Genomic DNA, 18,415 nt, shown 5'->3' on the forward strand with positions numbered 1-18,415 from the left:
TATATTTTTTAAAAAGATCTCACCTTTTGGAGATATTGAAATATTTACTAATTAAATGATGAGCTGTCTGGGATTTGCAGCATAATATTCCAGTGACGGCATCTGGGTGGCAATAGGTAGATATCAATGAAACAAGATGAGCCCTAAATTGCTAACAGTTGAAGCTGGATGATAGGCACATGGAGATTCATTATTATGTTCTATTTAGAATCTTTCTAGCATGTTTTCCAGTGTCAAGCTAAACAAATGCAATCCACGCTGTCTCTACATAATAGCTGCCCCTGCATACATACAGCATAATTTGAACCACAAAACATCGAAGCTGGAGGAGATGCAAAAATTGTTCATCTAGCCTTCGGATGTCACTTCATAGATGAGAAGAAAGAGGACAGGAGAGGCCAGTGACATAGTTAAGAGGACACCATGAGCTCGGGGCTTTGCTCCTATGCCACTGGGCACAGGACCTCTCCCCAGGCCTGTCCTACTCCATGCCCAATGCTCCCCTTTTAGTCAACAGAAACTATGGGATGAGTAACTTCTTATCAAGTCCTGATTTTTATGGTTTGCTTTCTTTATTTAATTTTCGGTGATGAAATGTATCAAACATGTAGAAAAAACCCAGAAAACAATATGACACAACTAAAGCCACTGCACAGGTTTTAAAAATGTGAACGTTTTAATATTTTCTTCAAAGTTTTTTAAAGATAATACAATGTGAATTCCTTCCCTCCCCACAGATAACCATTATCCTGGCGAAGTGCTATGTTCTTTACATTCCTGTTCATATATATATTGCAATTTGTAATATGGATATTTTATATAAATAGTATATCATGTATTTCCTTTTGCAACTTGCTCTTTTCACACAACATTGTGTTTTTAATATTTTTTCCAAGTTGATACATAGAGATCTAGCTCGGTTGGTTAGAGCATCATCCTGAAGCACAGAGGTTGCCAGGTTGATCCCAGGTCAGGGAACATACAGGAACAGATCAATGTTCCTGTCTCTTTCTCTCTCTCTCTCTTCTTCTCTCTCTACAATCATTAAAGGAAACATTAAAAAAAAAATAGGAGAAGCAGATGGGCACTTCTCCTGTGTACCCTGGCCGGGAATCGAACCCGGGACTCCTGCACGCCAGGCCGACGCTCTACCACTGAGCCAACCGGCCAGGGCCTAGGAATGCCCTTGTTGATCAAGCTACCCAAAAGAAAATTATTTGGAGCAACCATGACAGACCGAGCAATTCAGTCTCATACTATTCATCACCAGAACACTGCAGCCCTGTGTAAACAGTTTCAACTTTCTCAGGAAGCAGCACAGCAATTTGGCAATCCTGTCCAAGGGGTCTATACTACAATCTGCCCCTTCATTTGGAGTTAACCCTCAAGGACCCCTACCAGGACAACTTTGGCAAATGGATGTTACTTATATACCTTAATTTGGCAAACAGTCCTATGTCCACGTTACAGTGAATACATATTCTGGACTTATAGTAACCTCTGTCAGAACAGGAGAGGCTGCTAAGCATGCTATAGCTCATTGTCTGTATGCATTGTTCTATTATTGGATTTCCTAAACTGGCTAAACTGACAATGCTCCTGCATATGGAGCAAAAGCATTTACTATATTTTGTCATTCTTACAATCTTTAAAGTCAAGGTATTATTAAAGTGTACCCAGCAAATATTTTAAGGTCAATTTTAAAATAATTTAAAAGGGGGGAGTCATATCCTGGAACTCCTACAGGTCTACCATATCATGCTTTTTACTTAAAAATTTTTTAAATTTCTTTTGAATGCTGATGAACAGGAGACACCAAATCTTTTTCTCCTGCAAACTACTACCTTCTTTATTTGATCCAGCTAATAACACTGTTTTGTCTTTTTCCAAATAGCTCCAGATATATGGAAAAGATTTATATAGGCGGATGGGGATCCTCAAACCCCTCAGCAAGATCTTCTGAGCGTGGCTTTTAAGATACCAAGAGGCAGAAAAGCCCAATAGAGATCAGGGGAACTACCAGCTTTTAGGATACGCCCTTAAAGGCTCCAACGCCCCAAAGGGGTCTCATAGGATGCCGTCTGGGTCCTGCTTCAATAGTGGAAAGGAAGGTTATTGAGCTAAAGACTGCCAGACTTACATGCCTCTGCTGTGAGGAAACAGGGACACTGGAAGGCAGGCTTCCCCCTCGCTCCTCTAAGGGAGGGTTCAGTCTCTTCCAGCCCTGCTCCAGCCACCTATGACCTAACCTTGCCCAGAATGCTAGGGTTTGCCACTGAAGGCTGAAGGTGCCCAGGGCTGTCGGCCCCATCTACAACACTGTGGACGAGCCTAGGGTATTTCTTCCAAGAAGCAGGTAAACTGATCTCATTTGCACGAGGGCCACTTAATTATGTCTTGCCTGAATAGTCAGGTATTTTATTCTTCCCTCGAAGATCTCTGTTGTGGGTGTTGATAGTCCTACTTTCTGCTGCTTTGTTTAATATAGAGTGTTTCTTTTACTCCTCCTACCTCAATGCCCCACTTATATTTGAGGTGGGGATCTATTCCTAATTTAGAGCTCTCTTTCCCCCTTTTGCCAACTTCTATTATGAATCTACCTTTGCCACCCAGCTTAGTGTATCCCAAGCTTCTCTTTACAGTTGCAGAGCTCCAGGGAAAAGCAACCTAGTCTCATCTCTCCAGGCAGAGGAGAACAGAAGCTCCATCTCCACACATGCTGCAGATGGCTTTTCCAGTCTACCTGAATCATTACCAGCTAGAAGCAGCGGTCATTGGGACTTGGACGTGAGCTGCAAAGTATAGAATTGTGACAACAATTCCAGTGCCATGCGGACTTTTCCTGGATGTGGACTTTTCCTGGACTCCTGCTCCTTGTGACAGCTCATAACAGACTGAACTGGGTTGCATTTTTCAGGGATTTGGCATGGTGTTGGGGCCAACTTGGACTTGGTGAACATGTTAAGGACACTACTCTTTTATGGATTCTTGCTGTATTGGCCAAGAGTTTGCTTAAAGGCTTTAATCACTGTAAAAAAAAAAAAAAAAAAAAAAAAAGATGTGGCACATATACACCATGGTATACTGTTCAGCCATAAGAAATGATGACATCAGATCACTTACAACAAAATGGTTGGATCTTGATAACATTATATGAGTGAAATAAGTAAATCAGAAAAAAAACAAGAACTGCAGGATTCCATACATTGGTGGGACATAAAAACGAGACTAAGAGACATGGACAAGAGTGTGGTGGTTATGGGGGGCAGGGAGAGGGAAGGAGGGAGAGGGGTAGGGGGTGAGGGAGGAGCACAAAGAAAACTAGATAGAGGGTGACGGAGGACAATCTGACTTTGGGTGATGGGTATGCAACATAATTGAATGACAAGATAACCTGGACATGTTTTCTTTGAATATATGTACCCTGATTTATTGATGTCACCCCATTAAAATAAAAATTTATTTATAAAAATAAATTAATAAAAAATAAAGACCTAGCTCATGCATTTTAATGCCTATATACAATTTCATTACATGAAAATGTATAGATTTTTTTCCCCTTTACCTGTTCCCCCATATTTCCAGTTATTTTTGTTGCTTCACACAATGAGGCCATGAAAACCTCCATACAGAGCTGTGCACTGTGGAAGTTTCTCTCAGGTATGCACCTGGTCATAGGGTTGCACTGCTTCAACTTGACTGTTGCCTAAGCCCCACAAAGTGGTTAACGCAATCAGCTCCCACTGACAGCTCCTGCTACGTACTAGTTATGCCCCACTCTCACGGAAGCTTTATATTATTAAACTCAAACATTTACCAGTCCAATGGGAATGAGTTTTTCTATTTCACTTTGTTTTTAGTTTGCATTTCCCTGGTAACTAGTGAGGTGTGACCTTTTTACATGTTTCCTGGTCATTCTTCTGTGAATCGCCTCTTGCTGCCCTCTGCCTATATTTTCTAGGTGGTTTGCTTTCACATAACTGACTTGGGAGATGGCACATCTTTGTCAGTGATAGGCACTGCATTGATAGGGTCCTGTTGTGTCACTTTGTGGCTTCTCTAGTTGTACAGGTGTTTTAAATTTTAATGTAGACAAGTTGGTCATTTTTAATTTTTTCATTACAGCTTTTGTTTTCTCTGTTGTTTTCAGTAAATCGTTTCCCTCCTCAGACTACTAGGGTTGTTCTCTAATATTTTACCCTGAACGTTAAAACCTTTAATCCTGCTGAAATTTATTTTTGTGTAGTATGTGAGGTCCAGGAGCATTCAATCTCCAAGTCCCCCCATAAAAAATGGCCTATTGCCCCAGAACTATTTGCTGCATAATGCTTATCCTCCCTGATGCCTAATGTCACCTAGGTCACAGTCAGATTCTCACCTATATGGAGGTCTATCTATGGGTTCCATGCTGTTTCACTGGCCTTTTCGTCTATGCACTTACCAAGACTTCCCTGCTGCTATCTGGAAGACAAGTTCTCCTTTCTTATTCTTCTTCAAAATTATATTTGCTATTCTTGGTCCTTTACTTTTCAGATAAATTTAAGCATTAGCCTATCAAATTACATAGGAAGCACTTTTTTTTGGATTTTGTTTAACATGGCAATATAGATTGGTGGGAAAGACAGTTTTTTTTTAATGAAATCGAGTTTTCTCATCAATGAATATAATACAGCTTATGATCTATATAGGTCTTCTAAAAATTATTTTTTTCAATACAATCTTATCTTTTTCTTCCTAAAGTTCTTGTGTGAGTTTACTTAGATTTATTCATAGGTAGTTTTTGTTGCTATTGTAAATGCATTTTATTGCTTTATATTACATTTTCTAATTGGCTACATCATTATGAATAGGAATGCTTTTGATGAATAAATGTTGATCTTAAGTCCAGCAACTAAATTTTTGTCTTGTTTGTATATTTCCTATGTATACATCTGCAAAAAATTTGTACCATCTGCAAATAATTACAACTTTCTTTCATTTTAATCACGGTACCTTGTTTACTCTTTTATTTTGTTCTATTGCATTAGCTAGAGCCTCTAGCATTGTGTTGAATAGAAGCAGTGATAAGTATTCTTGTTGCCGACTTTAAAGCAATCCTTCTAAAATTGAACTTTGATCTATTATTAGGTCAATGGTCTGGTTTAACTACCCATTTTCAGACTGTTGTTTTTTTATCTTTCTCTTTTTCTTTTAAGTGAGAGGCAAGGAAGCAGAGGGACAGACTCCTGCATGTGTCCTGACCTGGGATCCACCCAGCAAGCCCCCTATGGGGTGATGTTTTGCCCATCTGGAGCCACTGCTCTGTTGCTAAACAACCGAATTATTTTTAGCACCTGGGGTGAGGGCTTGGAGCCATGCTCATTGCCTGGAGCCAACTTGCTTGAACTATTCGACCCATGGCTGCAGGAGGGGAAGAGAGAGAGAGAAGTGAGAGGGGGAGAGGTAGAGAAGCAGATGGTCATTTCTCCTGTGTGCCCTAACCAGGAATTGAACCCAGGACTTCCACACGCTGGGCCAACACTCTACCACCAAGCCAACCATCCAGGCCAGACTGTTTTCTTTTGTTCCTACTTTGGTACTTGAAGAAAAATCACGAATGGGAGTTAGATTGCATAAAGCGCCTTACCTGCTTCTTTTGATTGGAAAAAATTAAGTCTTCCAGGTTTGCTGGGAAAAAAAAAAGGTTGTGCTCATCAACAGTTGACTGTGGAATTCTGTGTCTCAAGCTTGTGAATTACATTGTTCAATTCATATACACACACACACACACACACACACACACACATATATATATCTCCTTATAAAAATTTTCTAACTCAATCTACCAATTTCTGTTAATTGTCTGTTAAGACTTCCCATTCCTCCTTGTAAGTCTGTCAATTTTGTTTTACATAATTTTCACATAGTGTTCTGAGTTTGGGAGCTCCTCAACTCCTTTGAGTCTTTGTGACATTAAAGGATTCCCTTTCTCTCAACTCAGGCTAATAAAATTGTTTAATTTTGTCCAACATGTCCACCTGTCCGCATGGTTAAAGGGAATCTTATTAGCTTGCTGTTTTACTTGCCAGAATTGGAGACTGCAGACCTGCTTTATTCAAGCTGTGTAACCTACAGTCACAAACCCTTGCATAGGGCAGCTTTCATTGGTGACATCCAGAGGGATAAGGCCATGGCCCACCCCACTCTCTCACCTGGCCTCTGCAGTCCAGGAGGTCCCAAGAGTCCACTCCTGAGCCATCAGCCGTGCCCTGTGATGTGCCTAGGAGGTCAGTCAGCTCAGGGTCAGGGTGAGTGCACAGTGGAGCTGTATGGGTAATGACAGGCTCCCCAGTGGACATGAGGAAAGCCCAAGCTGGTCAGAGGGCACTTCTGACCCTTGACTTTCCTTCCTGTGCACTTCATCTAAGGGCCACCGATCTCCTCCTCCACCCATGGGACCAGTTCTTTCTAAACTTCTGGGAAGCCAGGCCACCATCCATCTACTCATCCATCCATCCACATCCATTCATCCATCCATCCACATCCATCCATCCATCCATCCATCCACATCCATCCATCCATCCATCCATCCATCCATCCATCCACCATCCATCCATCCATCCCATCCATCCATCCATCCATATCCATCCATCCATCCATCCATCCATCCATCCATCCATCCATCCATCCACATCCAGCCAGCCACCCAGCCAGAAGCAATGCCATACAAACACTACAAGCTGTATGACCTTGGGCTAGTTGAATTTTAGTTCCCTTGTCTATAAAATGAACATAATAATAGCACTGAGCTCATAGGACAATTAAGAGTATGGAATTAGACAATGTTTATGAAACACCGACACACACTAAGCACTATATTAATATAAGCTATTATATTTATCACACACTCACTGATTCATTCAACTAACAGTTCCTGAGCACCTACTATGTGCTAAGTCCTGGAGATTCCAGATACAGTCCCTACTCTCAGAGTTCACTGTCTGGCAGGAAGGTCAAGAGGACATCAGAGGAAAGGATGATACAATTACACTAATAGTCACAATACACCGTCCTTGTAGAGAGCAGGCAGAGGATGTGCCTAGAAAACAAAGGAGACATGTCCAACTCAGAGTAGAATGTGGGGTAGGGAGCAAAATGGCTTCCTGGAAGAGGTGACACTAAAGCTGAGTCCTGAAGTACAAGCCAGGGTTCAAAGAAGAATGCAGGACATTCCTACCTGGAACCTAAAATCAGAGAGCGTTGTGTTTTAGGGCATTGGAGGTGTACGGACTAGTATGCACAGAGAAGCAAGAACAGGTGAAGGTCACCTCTAGAGGTGCAGAGCCCAGGCCTGGAGACAAACCGAGCAGTGGGCCAGTGAGGAGCTCTGAGCAGAGTGATGAGGGCAAATGTAGAGTTTATGAGGGTGCTACACCAGTGGATTGGGAGCTCAGATGAGTATATCACCCAGAGAAGGGACTGACCATGCATGACACCCCAGGGCACAGGTCCCCAGGTTTTTGAATGCCACTTGTACTGGGGACTTAGAGCCCTGGGACTTATCACAGGCATTCTCACAGCCCTGAATTGCATCCTACCCCCTCCATGTTCTCCCCATCCTCTTGCCTCTCCTGGCCTGGCTAGAGACCGGGTCTCTGCCTAGGTCCCTCCTTCTGAGTTCCACTGTCCTGCTCAGTGCAACCCTAGCTTGGCTCCTGCCCTGAGACTGGCCAGGGAGAAGCACCAGCAACCAGGACTTATGCAAGCTTGACAAGACTAGGGCAGGGGAGGAGCGGGAATCACATGGGGTGGAGATAGGAGAGGGGAACAGGGTAGGGTCCTCCCCTCCCCCTCAGGCCTTAGCACATGTTGTTCTTTCTGCTCAGAACACTTCCCCCACCTCCCTCTGGCTCACCAGCTCTCCATTTCCCAGGTCTCGGGTTAGTCATACCTTCCAGGAACCCTTGCTCATCTCCCCACCTAGGCTATCATCTCAGCTACGTTCTGAGACATCTTCTGGTGTGTGCCGTCACGTCTCACAGAGGGCAATGCCAGTTGAGGTGACTGTCTCAGCTGGCTGAGGGCTCTGTGAGGGCAGGCATGGTATCTCGCTGACCTTTGCATCCCAACACCTAGACCTATGCCTGCCACATGTTAGATTCTCACTCCATAAATGTTGGCTGGCTGGATGGGTGGATAGGATGGCTAGATAGATGGGGAGGTGGAGAGATAGATGAGCAGGTGATGGATGGATGGATGGACGGATGGATGTTGAAAGCATAGGCAGGATGGGGAGAGTTCTAGGATATTCTCGAGGAAGGAGGTTGGTTTCCAGGACTTTTCATGGCTGTCTCCCTTCCTTCACCAGTCCTGTTGGGGAAGGGGCAGAAAACGTCATCTCCTGGACTCTCATAGTTCAAACACCATGCAGTATGCCCACTGGGCAGTTCCCTCCTACTCTCCCCCACTCCCACCTATGCTAAGGGCTTGGGAGAGAGGTATGATTTGTAATCTTAGCTCAGGCTATGTGACTCATGGTAAGTCACCTGTCCTTCCTGGGCCTTAATTGTCCCATTTATAAAGTCAGGGGCTCCATATAGATGTCTTTTCAAATTTAAAAAGCCCAATTTTGGTGAAATGTTTAAAAATACTTCACTGTACATATATAATCGAGTATGTAATAGAGTACATTTTATATCCCCCCCACACAAAATTGCATGGTGCCTAACCATGCAAATTAAAAAAAAGGCTGATCACATTTGCTTGCTATGCATTATATGAAAAATAATGTTCATTTGCAAATATGGTCTTGAAAAAACATTTAAACTCTGTCATCACGGGATATTGGATGGCCAGTCCACAACATTGAGCATTCTCGCGAGATCCTATTTCTCCAGCACTCACAGCTCTGCATCTCCACAACTTCCCTTACAAGTTAGGACCCTCACTGCCTGTGCTGGGGTTGGGGATAAGGGAGGGCAGCAGGGATGGATGTGCAGAGACGGACAGGCCAGCAGAGATGGCCTGGTCAGCTGTTGCTAGGAATGGCCTTATACATAAATCTGATGTGAACCGGAACGATGAGAGCTGCTGTCCTACCTCCATGCCCTCCTCACTTGATGACTTCAATCCCTGGTCTGGGGCCAAGGCAGCACAAGACAGGGAACTGTAGTCATTTCCTTTCTCCGGGCTTCCGCTATGAGCGCCTGGATGCCTGCTCACCTGAGAACTAGGAGGATAATCTCCAACTAGTGGATGCTCATCATTCACCAGGACTGCCCACAGCCCAGGAAGTCCCGGGTGCTCCTCCAGGGAAACTCGTCTAGCTGGCAGACAGAAAGCAGCAAGTGTGGTGCAAGTGCTGACTGGGGTTTGCCTGGGTTGTTGCATGTAGGGGGTGACTTTAAAAGGCCAGACAAATGGTATTGAGCCCTCTGCCATCTGGGACAGGGGACCTGGGGGTGGTGGTGGTGGAGGGATGGGTCCTCCCCATTGACTTTTAGTATGGAGAAATAACCCCAGCCATCCTCATTCAAGTGCAGATTAACTCCTTCAGGACTGAGAGATTCCAGGACCTTTGACAAGGACAAGTTGAGTGAAAAACACTGGAGGGACTGCTGGGTGGGGGGGCAGGCAGCCAGGCGCCAGCAGGCAGAGAATCAGTCTGGAGACCTGGTGAGCTCCTACTGAGGACAGCGGCAGTGAGGACGAGTCAGGGTGCCAGCAGCCGAGGCTGAGGGACGTGCCCCCAACACCACTTGCACACGTCCAATAAAGGGAGTGTGTTGTCTCTTCCACTCTCAACTCTGAGCTTCCATTTTGGGGGTCCCGAATCTTGGTCATGTCCTCATCCAGGAAATCTTGGTAGAGGCCTTTCAGAAGATTCCCGCCATCCTCAGGAATGGTCTTCCCTCTCCGTAGGACATCCACTGATAAGAAATTATCCTTTCCCACCCACTGGGGTCTGCAGGCTCCGACCCCGACCCTATTTTGGCACAGTGGGCAACTCCCAGGCAAGTCCCGCGCAGTTTTCTGGTTAGAGCCTGCCATCTGGGCCTCTGCTGTAATGTGTGGACCTGGACAAGTGCGGCCCAAAAAGGTGCCATTCTACTAAAACGTCAAGCAACAGAGCAGTAAGCTGAACACGGCCAAAGCTTCTCAGGGAAGCCTGAGGGGCCCGCGCTCCAGCTAGGGGACAGTGTGTGTGCGCAATTCAGCTGTCCTTCCGGGCTGAGAATGAAGATTGTGCTTTATTTTGACTGTTGCTCCACTTTTTAGTTTTCTTTCTTTTAGACAACAGCACAGCAGGCAGTTGTCTGTGCTGATTTATGACCAACAGAAGCAGCTGTTGGAAACCTTCAGTCCACAACCCAAGAGCCTGGGAATCGCCCCTGCCCTGCCCTGCTCCCTGGCATACTGACCTGCAATCTTGTCCTGCCCCTTCTGCAAATCCTTTCTAAGCCTTCAAAACACACCTTGGTGTCCTAGGGACTGAAGGTGCCCCCTGTTCCCTCTAACCATAACATCTGAATTTAAGTTTAAATAAAAAACTCCAGGTTTTCAGGGTCTAGAGATGTTCATGGACACTTTGCCACTTCACTTGCAGTTCCATTTCCATGGACAGCTGTCTAAGACTTTTGATGCTAACCTCAGGGAACTCGGTCCTGCCCATCTGCCTGGAGGAAATCCCACTCCCTGAGCCTTAGAACTGCTAGGCACAGGGAGGTCTATAGTGAAAACATCCCCCTCACCATCTTGCACAATCAGACTGGGGGGGGGGGGCTACATGGGAAGTACTTTGCCATGAAAGGAGCTCTCGTGTTTATGGTGACAAATCACCCAGGATCCAGGACTTGAGGGTGACCCTGGCCCAGGCTCCCTTCCGACAAATTGTTTGGTGTATGCGGGTAGGGGTGGGGGTGGGGGTGGCAATTAAAACGCAACAATCAAGCCAACCTTTAAATAGTAACTTTTAAAAATATAAAAACAGCTCATTACAATGACTTCTCATTTTTCTTTTTTTCCTCGGGAAATCAACTTCTACCCTCACCTTCCCTTGTGGCTACAGCCTTTACAGTGGCAGATGAACATCTGAGACACAGAGAGACAGAGACAGGGACTCCAGCCAGCCTCTCCCCCAACCTCAGAGAAGCACAGGACACCTGGCCAGCCTCCAAGGCCTCCTCATCACGTGGTGTGGGGCAGGGAGTGCTGGCCCAAGGAGCAAGATCACTGAATACACGCAGTTTTCACTGGGGCTCCTCCTCCCTCCCTTCTCACCAGACACAATCACATGTATAAAATAAGCCATAAAAACGCGGTATGAAAACTAGCTTCCATATGCTATACCCATGGAGAGCCCGCCACCAGGATTCAAATGGTCTTTAGCTTTTCCTTCAAAGAAGAAAAAAAAAGACCAAAAGGAGAGAAAAAAATTCTAACTTCTCAGAACATTTTGGTACCAATAAGTGGTACCTGAAGAGGACAAAATTCTACTTGAAACTTGTTTGGGCTCAAGAGACAGAAAGCTGCAAGAAGTCACCACAGTGTGCCAGGGTATCAGTGTCCTCCCTTAGTGTCCTCAGCCCCTGCTGCCTTGTGGGTGGGGGGGTGGGGGGGTGGAGATAAGTTTTTCAGACTCAACCCAGCAGGTTTAATACTTTCCCCTGGGGTGGGGAGAGGAAAAATCACAGGCAGAAAAGGGGAGAAGGCATTTTATCAAAGGACATCACTTCTAATTCTTTATTCAAATTAAAAAAAAAAAAGCACCCACATCAGTTGCTATTTTTCTCTGGTAAGCTCCCTGAGCTGAGTTGCTATGCTTCCCTCTAGCTTCCTGTTCTCTTTAGGTTTCTTCCACAGATTAAGTGACAGAGAGGGACTTCCTCTGAACTCCCTCCCATTTTTCAACATAAATCGTGTGCACCAAAGAGAGACTGAGGCAAGTGGGGGAGGCGAGTAAGCAGGAGTTGGAGCCCTGGGGATGGCGACAGGAGGAGGCCGCAGAAAACTTCCCGTCTGTCACCTTCAGCCTCACGTACACTGTCAGTCTGCGTGGGGATCTTGGCCCGCATGGGACCCCAAACCCACGTGGAGGCACACTTCCTCCGAAGGGCACAGCTACCGCTCCCTTCCTCCACCCCAGGACTTCTCTCCCTCTTCCTCCTCCTCCCAAGGCGGGAACTTTTGTTTAAAACAAACGAACAAAAACACAAAACAAAAACAAAGAAAACAAAATTAAAAACCCGCCACCACCACCAGTGGATTACAAATACAGCAGGCGAAATACACAGCGAGCTCTTCCGGTGAGAAGGGGCCTCCTCTCCCGATGACCAGTCCGAGACAGGAGTCCGTTATTTACATGTTTTTCACAAATCTTGGGTGCTGCACAAGTGGGAAAATAAGATCTCCTTCCCCTGGCACAGGGGTGTAGTCCACTCCAGTGTCCCTGCCCTAGGGCAGGGGGACAGGTCAAAGGGGAAGGCAGGACAGTCGTGAGGAAGTCTGGGGAGCTGCAGCCACGGACCTCCATGTGAATCTGCTCGCAGCACTGCAGGACGGTGACGGGGGACGAGGACAGGAACCCATCGGAGCCTGTGAGACATGTCTATGCAGGTGGATGTGGGCCGGAGCAGGCCGTGAGGGCGCAGCCTCCCCGCTGACCATGGCGCAGCCCCGGCACGGGACGGCACGGGACAGGACAGGACAGGACAGGACGCCTGGCTGCTCACTGCCCCGCCATCCTCCTTGGGCCCCATGCCAGGGTCTCCCTGTCATAGCTGAGTCTGTTCCCTCCAGAGTTTGACAGCCCTGTTAGAGTCTTCGTTTAGTAGATGACCTCATAAACCGTGGCCTTCTTGTCACCAGAGCCTGTTACAATATATTTGTCATCTGCTGAAATGTCACAACTCAAGACAGATGAGGATTCCTTGGACTGGAGAAAAGGCAGGAAGGCGCAGGGAGGGAAATAAGACAGGCATCACTTTTCTCCTCACACCACATCAGTACCCAGAATTAGACCATGTTCCCCCAGTCCAGAGCGCCGACCTGGAGTGCACACAGCATGGCCTTCCCACGCAGCCCAGAGTGGCACCATCTGTCAGAGGCACCATCCACAGGCTCTCCTACAATGGGAGCCCACTGACAGTGCCTACTGCGATTGTGGGTGTCAGGTCCTGGGCCTTGAAGAACCATAAAAAGCCTCCTCCCTTTCCCACCTCTTTCTGGACCCTTTTTCTTCTGCCTAACCTCTCCTTACATTGAAATATTGACATGAGCCTTAGCCAGTTGGCTCAGTGGTACAGCATCAGCATGGCATGTGGATGTCTTGGGTTCAATTCCCACTCCAGGCACACAGGAAAGTGCCCATCTGCTTCTTCACCCCTCCTCCTCCCCCCCCCTCTCTTTCTTTCTCTCTCTATTCTCCTCCCACAGCCATGGCTTGATTGATTTGAGTGCATTGGCCCCAGGCACTGAGGATGGCTCTGTGGAGCTTCCACCTCAGGTGTTAAAAATAGCTCAGTTGCAAGCATGGCCACAGATGGGCAGAGCATTGGGGGGAGGGAGGGGCGGAGATGTTGCCAAGTGAATTCCGGTTAGGGTGCATGCAGGAGTCTGTCTCTCTACCTTCCTTCCTCTCAACTTGGAAAAGAAGAAAAAAAAAATGTCGAGTTGAAACACTAACTTACTTGAACACCAGTAATACTGCTCTGAAAGAAGCTGCCCTGTTCATTCCACTGCCGGGCCCACCTCCCCCGAGCACTCAGTGTGCAGGCCAGAGCCACAAGCAGGTTTTCACTGTCTTGGCTCTAGAAATACTACAAGACCCCCTGCCTAAAAAAAATCTTGCCCTGAGGGGTCAGATGCCATCGCAGCAGAGAGTGTGTCTTGCTGATGTGCCCTAGTCCTCGCTTCTAGAGACCCATGTTGGACCATCAGGGAGGAGCTGGAAGGGCCAGGGCAGGTTCTGCTTTGCCTCCTACCTCTACCCTATCACCATGGCCTGGCCCCGACTCTGGGAGAACCAAGGGCACTTGGAGGCAAGTGGTACCTGGAATATGCTGGCTCCATACGGCGTTCTCCAGGCGTTGAGAAGGTTATCTTTCCCGGTGCTCACAAACCACTTGCCTGCAGGTGGGAGGCAAAGAAGCATCAGGCTGTAACCTGCTATCCTCTAAAAAAGTTAAGACCTATCCCAGATGTGGCCGGCTGCCATGGAGACACCTTGTGAACCACTAACCAGTGCCTAGCCAACTCTCTGCTTTTTAGAGGCATTTCATAAGCAAGACGTGTAACACAAAGATGGACACGCAGAGGATGCCTTTCTCTGCAGTCAGGGGGGAGGGGTGGGTGGGGCTAAGATGGGAAAAGGCAGAATGTGCCCTTAGTCACAGCAATAACACTTTTCCAAAAGACTTTCTTTTTAAAGCCACTCAGGTTCACTGACCCTTCCAATTTCTACTGGAAGATAGCAGGACGTTCTGGAAAATGGCAGAGCTCCGAGTCTGCAGACCCAGTGGAGGACGGCAGTCAGCAGGTCTTACTGTGCTCCCCAAAGCCACATGGTGGGCGCCGGGTCATTCCCAGGACACTGGGTGAGACCCGCTGGAGTCAGAGGGGATGAGATGTGCCCCAGGCTGCACAGCCAGTCAGTGGAGGAGCAGACTTCCTAGTCCGGGGCTCTCAATCATCAGAGCCTACACGACCATCTTAACCGCCTGGAGGAGCTGCCTAGTGGAACTGCCTGCAGGGCCAGGGACACTGTCCATCTGCCCCGGCCAGCAGTGACTGGCTCTGGCCTAGTGTCAAGAGACATCAGTACCCTGCAGTGGTGTCTGCATCCGAGGGACAAGAATGGGGGAGGGGTCACAGTCAGGTCCCCCGCTGCACCCAGAGGGCAGGTCAGGCGCAGGACCCCGCCCCGGCTCACCACAGTAGGCGAACTTGAGGGAGAGCACGCAGCTCTCATGCAGGTGCAGCTGGTACTTGTCCGGCTTGGTGTGGTGCAGCACCTCCACATTGCTGCTCTCCATGCCCACGGCCAGCCACTCCCCGGTGGGGCAGTACCCCAGCGAGAAAATCTGCAGGGGAGGGGCCGGGGCGGCTCAGCCTCTCTGCCCTCCAGACCCCACCCCCCTCCCCCAGCACCTCCCCTCTGGACCCTGGCAGAGCCAAGCCCTCCTCTCCCTCAGCTTCAACAGCCCAGGGACATGTCACTTCTCATCCTCCTGGTATGGGGGAGGAGGGGGAAGCCCAGAGAGGTTGCTGACTCTGGAGAGTAAAGGAGAGGGCCACACTCAGAGGTGGCACAGATCTTTCCTTTCAATGAATAAAATGTTAAAACGAGTAACAAAAAACAACAAGAAATCAAAATACCTAGCATTTACAGAATGCTTCCTATGAGCCAGGCTAATTTCAGGTGCTCACACCAGACCCAGGAAACAGTTACTATTCCTCCCATCCCAGAAATGAAAAAACACGTGGCCAAAACACTCAACAATGGAGGAGCTGGGAATGGAATCTAATCAGGAAGGTCAAGTGTGTCTAACTCCAAAGTTTTATTGATTTTATTTCACTGTTAACTTCCTCCAGGAAGCCTTCCCAGATGGCTTAGGTTGGTTTCAGATCCATGTGCCATGATCACCCATAAGGGCCCCTTTGTACCTGGACTGGGCCCACTGGGCCCTGCTCTGGGGGGAGTGAGGGCAGGGAAGAGTCTTGGCTGCTTACCTGGGAGGTGAAGTCGTGCTGCTGCAGCTGCCGGCCCTCCCGCAGGTCCCAGGAGCGCACGGTGTTGTCCAGGCCCCCGGTCCACAACTTGGTGCCGTCGTGGGAAATGTCTATGCAGCTGGCCCCATCTGTGTGACCCTGGAACTGCCTGCAAGGGCCAAGCAGGGAGGACGGGTGAGCCCAGGAAGGACCAATGAATGCCAAGCTGGCAGACTCTGAGCAGAAGAGGAAACAGGCCTGGAAAGGGGCACCACATGCCCATGGTCCCTCAGGGAGTCTGCAGCAGAGCCTGGCTCCTCTCCCACTCCACTCAAGGGTCTTGTCCAGGGGACAGGTGCCTCGCAAAGGGATCTCCCTATATGACCACTCTGTGCCTCCCCAATGTGCATTCTAATCCTTCTCCTACACTACGCAAGTAGGGGCTGAGGCCATACACAGGCAGAACAGTAATGTGGCAAAGATGACGGAGCACTGACCCTGGGCCAGCCCTGCCACTGCCGCACTGTGTCTCACTCTGAGCCAGGTGCTGTGTTGTGCCCATCTTGCACGGGGGCAACTAAGACACACGGCTAGGTGCCTTGAACAAAGTCCCTCCCATAGCCTCACCTGACAAGCGTCTGGTTGTGCAGGTCCCATACAGCGATGTTCCCGTCACTGCAGCAGGAGAAGCAAACTTTGGCATCGGGGCTGATGGCCAGGGCATAGCAGGCGGGGGCGGAGGATGTCAGCTCGGCCTTGATACGGGGTGTGGGTGAGGCCAGGTCCCAGATGGTGAGCGTGCTGGCCTCACCACCCACGATGAGCGTGCGCCCATCGGGGAGCAGCTTGCAGGAGCGAATGTAGTTGTCCCTGTTCTGGAAGGAGGAAGGACAGTGCTGAGCAGTGCTGAGTACAGCCCGTCTCCCTTCCCGGGACCAGGAGAGGCATGTCCAGTGACTCCAAGCCTGCTCGCCACCTGCTCACATCCTGCCCTTGCCCCCGGCAGCGGCCTGGCCACCTCCACTGCTCACTCACAGCCCTTCAATCTTTCTTCGGTGCATTTTTCTCACAGACCCCATGAGATCAGTATCATCTGCACTTAGACAGGAAGACCAGGGCTCAGGAGGGTAGCTGGCTCGCCCAATGTCACCCAGCCAATACAAGGCTGAGCCAGGCCAAGTCAGCAGGGCTTTCTGGCCTAAGCTGGCCCACGTTACTTGCTCTCCCATGCCAGCTAGAGGTGCCCACAGCCCTGAAATCCTCACCAGGCAGTCCAGCTGAGAGATAGGGCTCTTGCTACCAGGTTGGCTGATGTCCCAGATCTTCACGCAACCCTTGCCACCTGTGTAGACATGCCTCGTAGGGTTGCTGATGGTGACGGCACATACCACCTCGCCGTGGCTGAGTGTGTTGATCTGCCGGGCGTGCCGCGGGATGCCAGGACCGGCCAGGGCATCGTGGGGGAAGGGCACGGGCTGCATCTGCCCGTCAGCACTCACGTGGAAGGAGTATGCTCTGCAAGGGCGAGAACCACCCCTGCTGCAGCCCCAGTTCTCCCGGTGCTCTCGTGTCCTGCCCGGCGTCACCGGCACCACTCCAACTAGCCTCCCCACCTCCGGACACCCCCTTCAACTGTGGGGAACCCAGTAACCTCAACCTTCTAGGCCAGGCTCCACCAAGGCGGGGACTGCTTAATATTTCAACCTTGACTTCTGCTCCTGCTTACACAGTCTTGCTCTAAACCAGGTCACTAGCCCCACCTGTGTCTTGGAATGGCCTCTCCTACCATCTATGACATCCCTAACACACTGACTACCCCTGCAAAACACCCAGCAAAGTGCCCTCTCTCCTTCAGGAGCCAGTGGTATTGGGGGCAGAGCATATATTAGAGATAGGAGGAGAGCTGAGTGGCCCGTTGTTTCAGAAATTGTGGGTGCCAGCTGGGGGCATTTCCAACAGGCAGAGAGCCCAAAGGAGCCCCAAGCCAATTGCACCACTTGGTTAGAAAGCCCTACCATCTGCCCTATTCCTTCTCTTCCAGAACTCCGGAGACCATGCCCCTCCAGTTACTCTTTTACAGGGAACCTTGGGCTGATCGGGAGTACAGAAAGGCAGCCATTCCCTGGTGTTGCAGCCTGGCCTATAAAAACCTCCAAAGCACCGACACAGACGCCTTCTCATGAGAGGTCCACCAGGGCAGGGGATGGGGAGGCTGCTGTGCTCTCCCCTGCCCTCCCCAAGCAAGCGGTAAACACATCCAGCACTTACGGCTTTCCACCAGGAATGGAGGCGAGGCTCGAGGGCAGGCTTGTGGCCCGCATAGGGGGGTGAGGGTCAAAACCAACCTGCATGGCAAGACAAGGCTTTCCTTAGTGAAGGACCCGCCGTGTATCCCCCACCCTGGCTGCCTCCTCCACCTCCCAGGTGCTGCCTGCCCAGCACTGCTGCTTCAAAGCCTGGGGACAGGCCAGTGGAGCGGAAGCAGAGTTTCAGAGGACACAGACACAAAGGCCCAGGAGGGCCAAGTGCCTGGCCCTGGGCAATGATAGGGCTTGGGTGACAGTCCAGACTTCCCAACTCTGAACCAGTATCCTCCCCCTCCACCAGGCAGAGTGGCCCCTGCCCATCTCAGTCCCTCCATAGTGTCCTGGTGGGCCTGTCATGTGGAAAGAAGGCCACCTCAGGTATAGGAGATAAAGTTAGAAAGTGCCCGTGAAAAAGGACCCCC

At 49.1% G+C, this 18,415-nt stretch overlaps 1 protein-coding gene across 9 annotated transcripts in view; it reads right to left on the bottom strand.

Annotated features, from left to right (window-relative positions):
* Positions 1–10,931: 10,931 nt before the first annotated feature.
* Positions 10,932–18,415, bottom strand: part of TLE3 (TLE family member 3, transcriptional corepressor) — a 48,564-nt gene continuing 41,080 nt past the window's right edge. For all 9 annotated transcript variants that reach the window (XM_066277931.1, XM_066277939.1, XM_066277938.1 and 6 more), the window contains 7 exons: positions 17,956–18,032; positions 16,953–17,202; positions 16,315–16,562; positions 15,709–15,856; positions 14,909–15,059; positions 14,030–14,106; positions 10,932–12,913 (listed from right to left, as the gene is read on the bottom strand). In XM_066277931.1, the coding sequence (XP_066134028.1) occupies positions 12,806–12,913; positions 14,030–14,106; positions 14,909–15,059; positions 15,709–15,856; positions 16,315–16,562; positions 16,953–17,202; positions 17,956–18,032 (1,059 nt within the window). In that variant the 3' untranslated portion in view covers positions 10,932–12,805. The remainder of the gene's footprint in view (positions 12,914–14,029; positions 14,107–14,908; positions 15,060–15,708; positions 15,857–16,314; positions 16,563–16,952; positions 17,203–17,955; positions 18,033–18,415) is intronic.

Source organism: Saccopteryx bilineata, chromosome 4, assembly GCF_036850765.1.
Source record: "Saccopteryx bilineata isolate mSacBil1 chromosome 4, mSacBil1_pri_phased_curated, whole genome shotgun sequence".
Lineage (NCBI taxonomy): Eukaryota > Metazoa > Chordata > Mammalia > Chiroptera > Emballonuridae > Saccopteryx > Saccopteryx bilineata.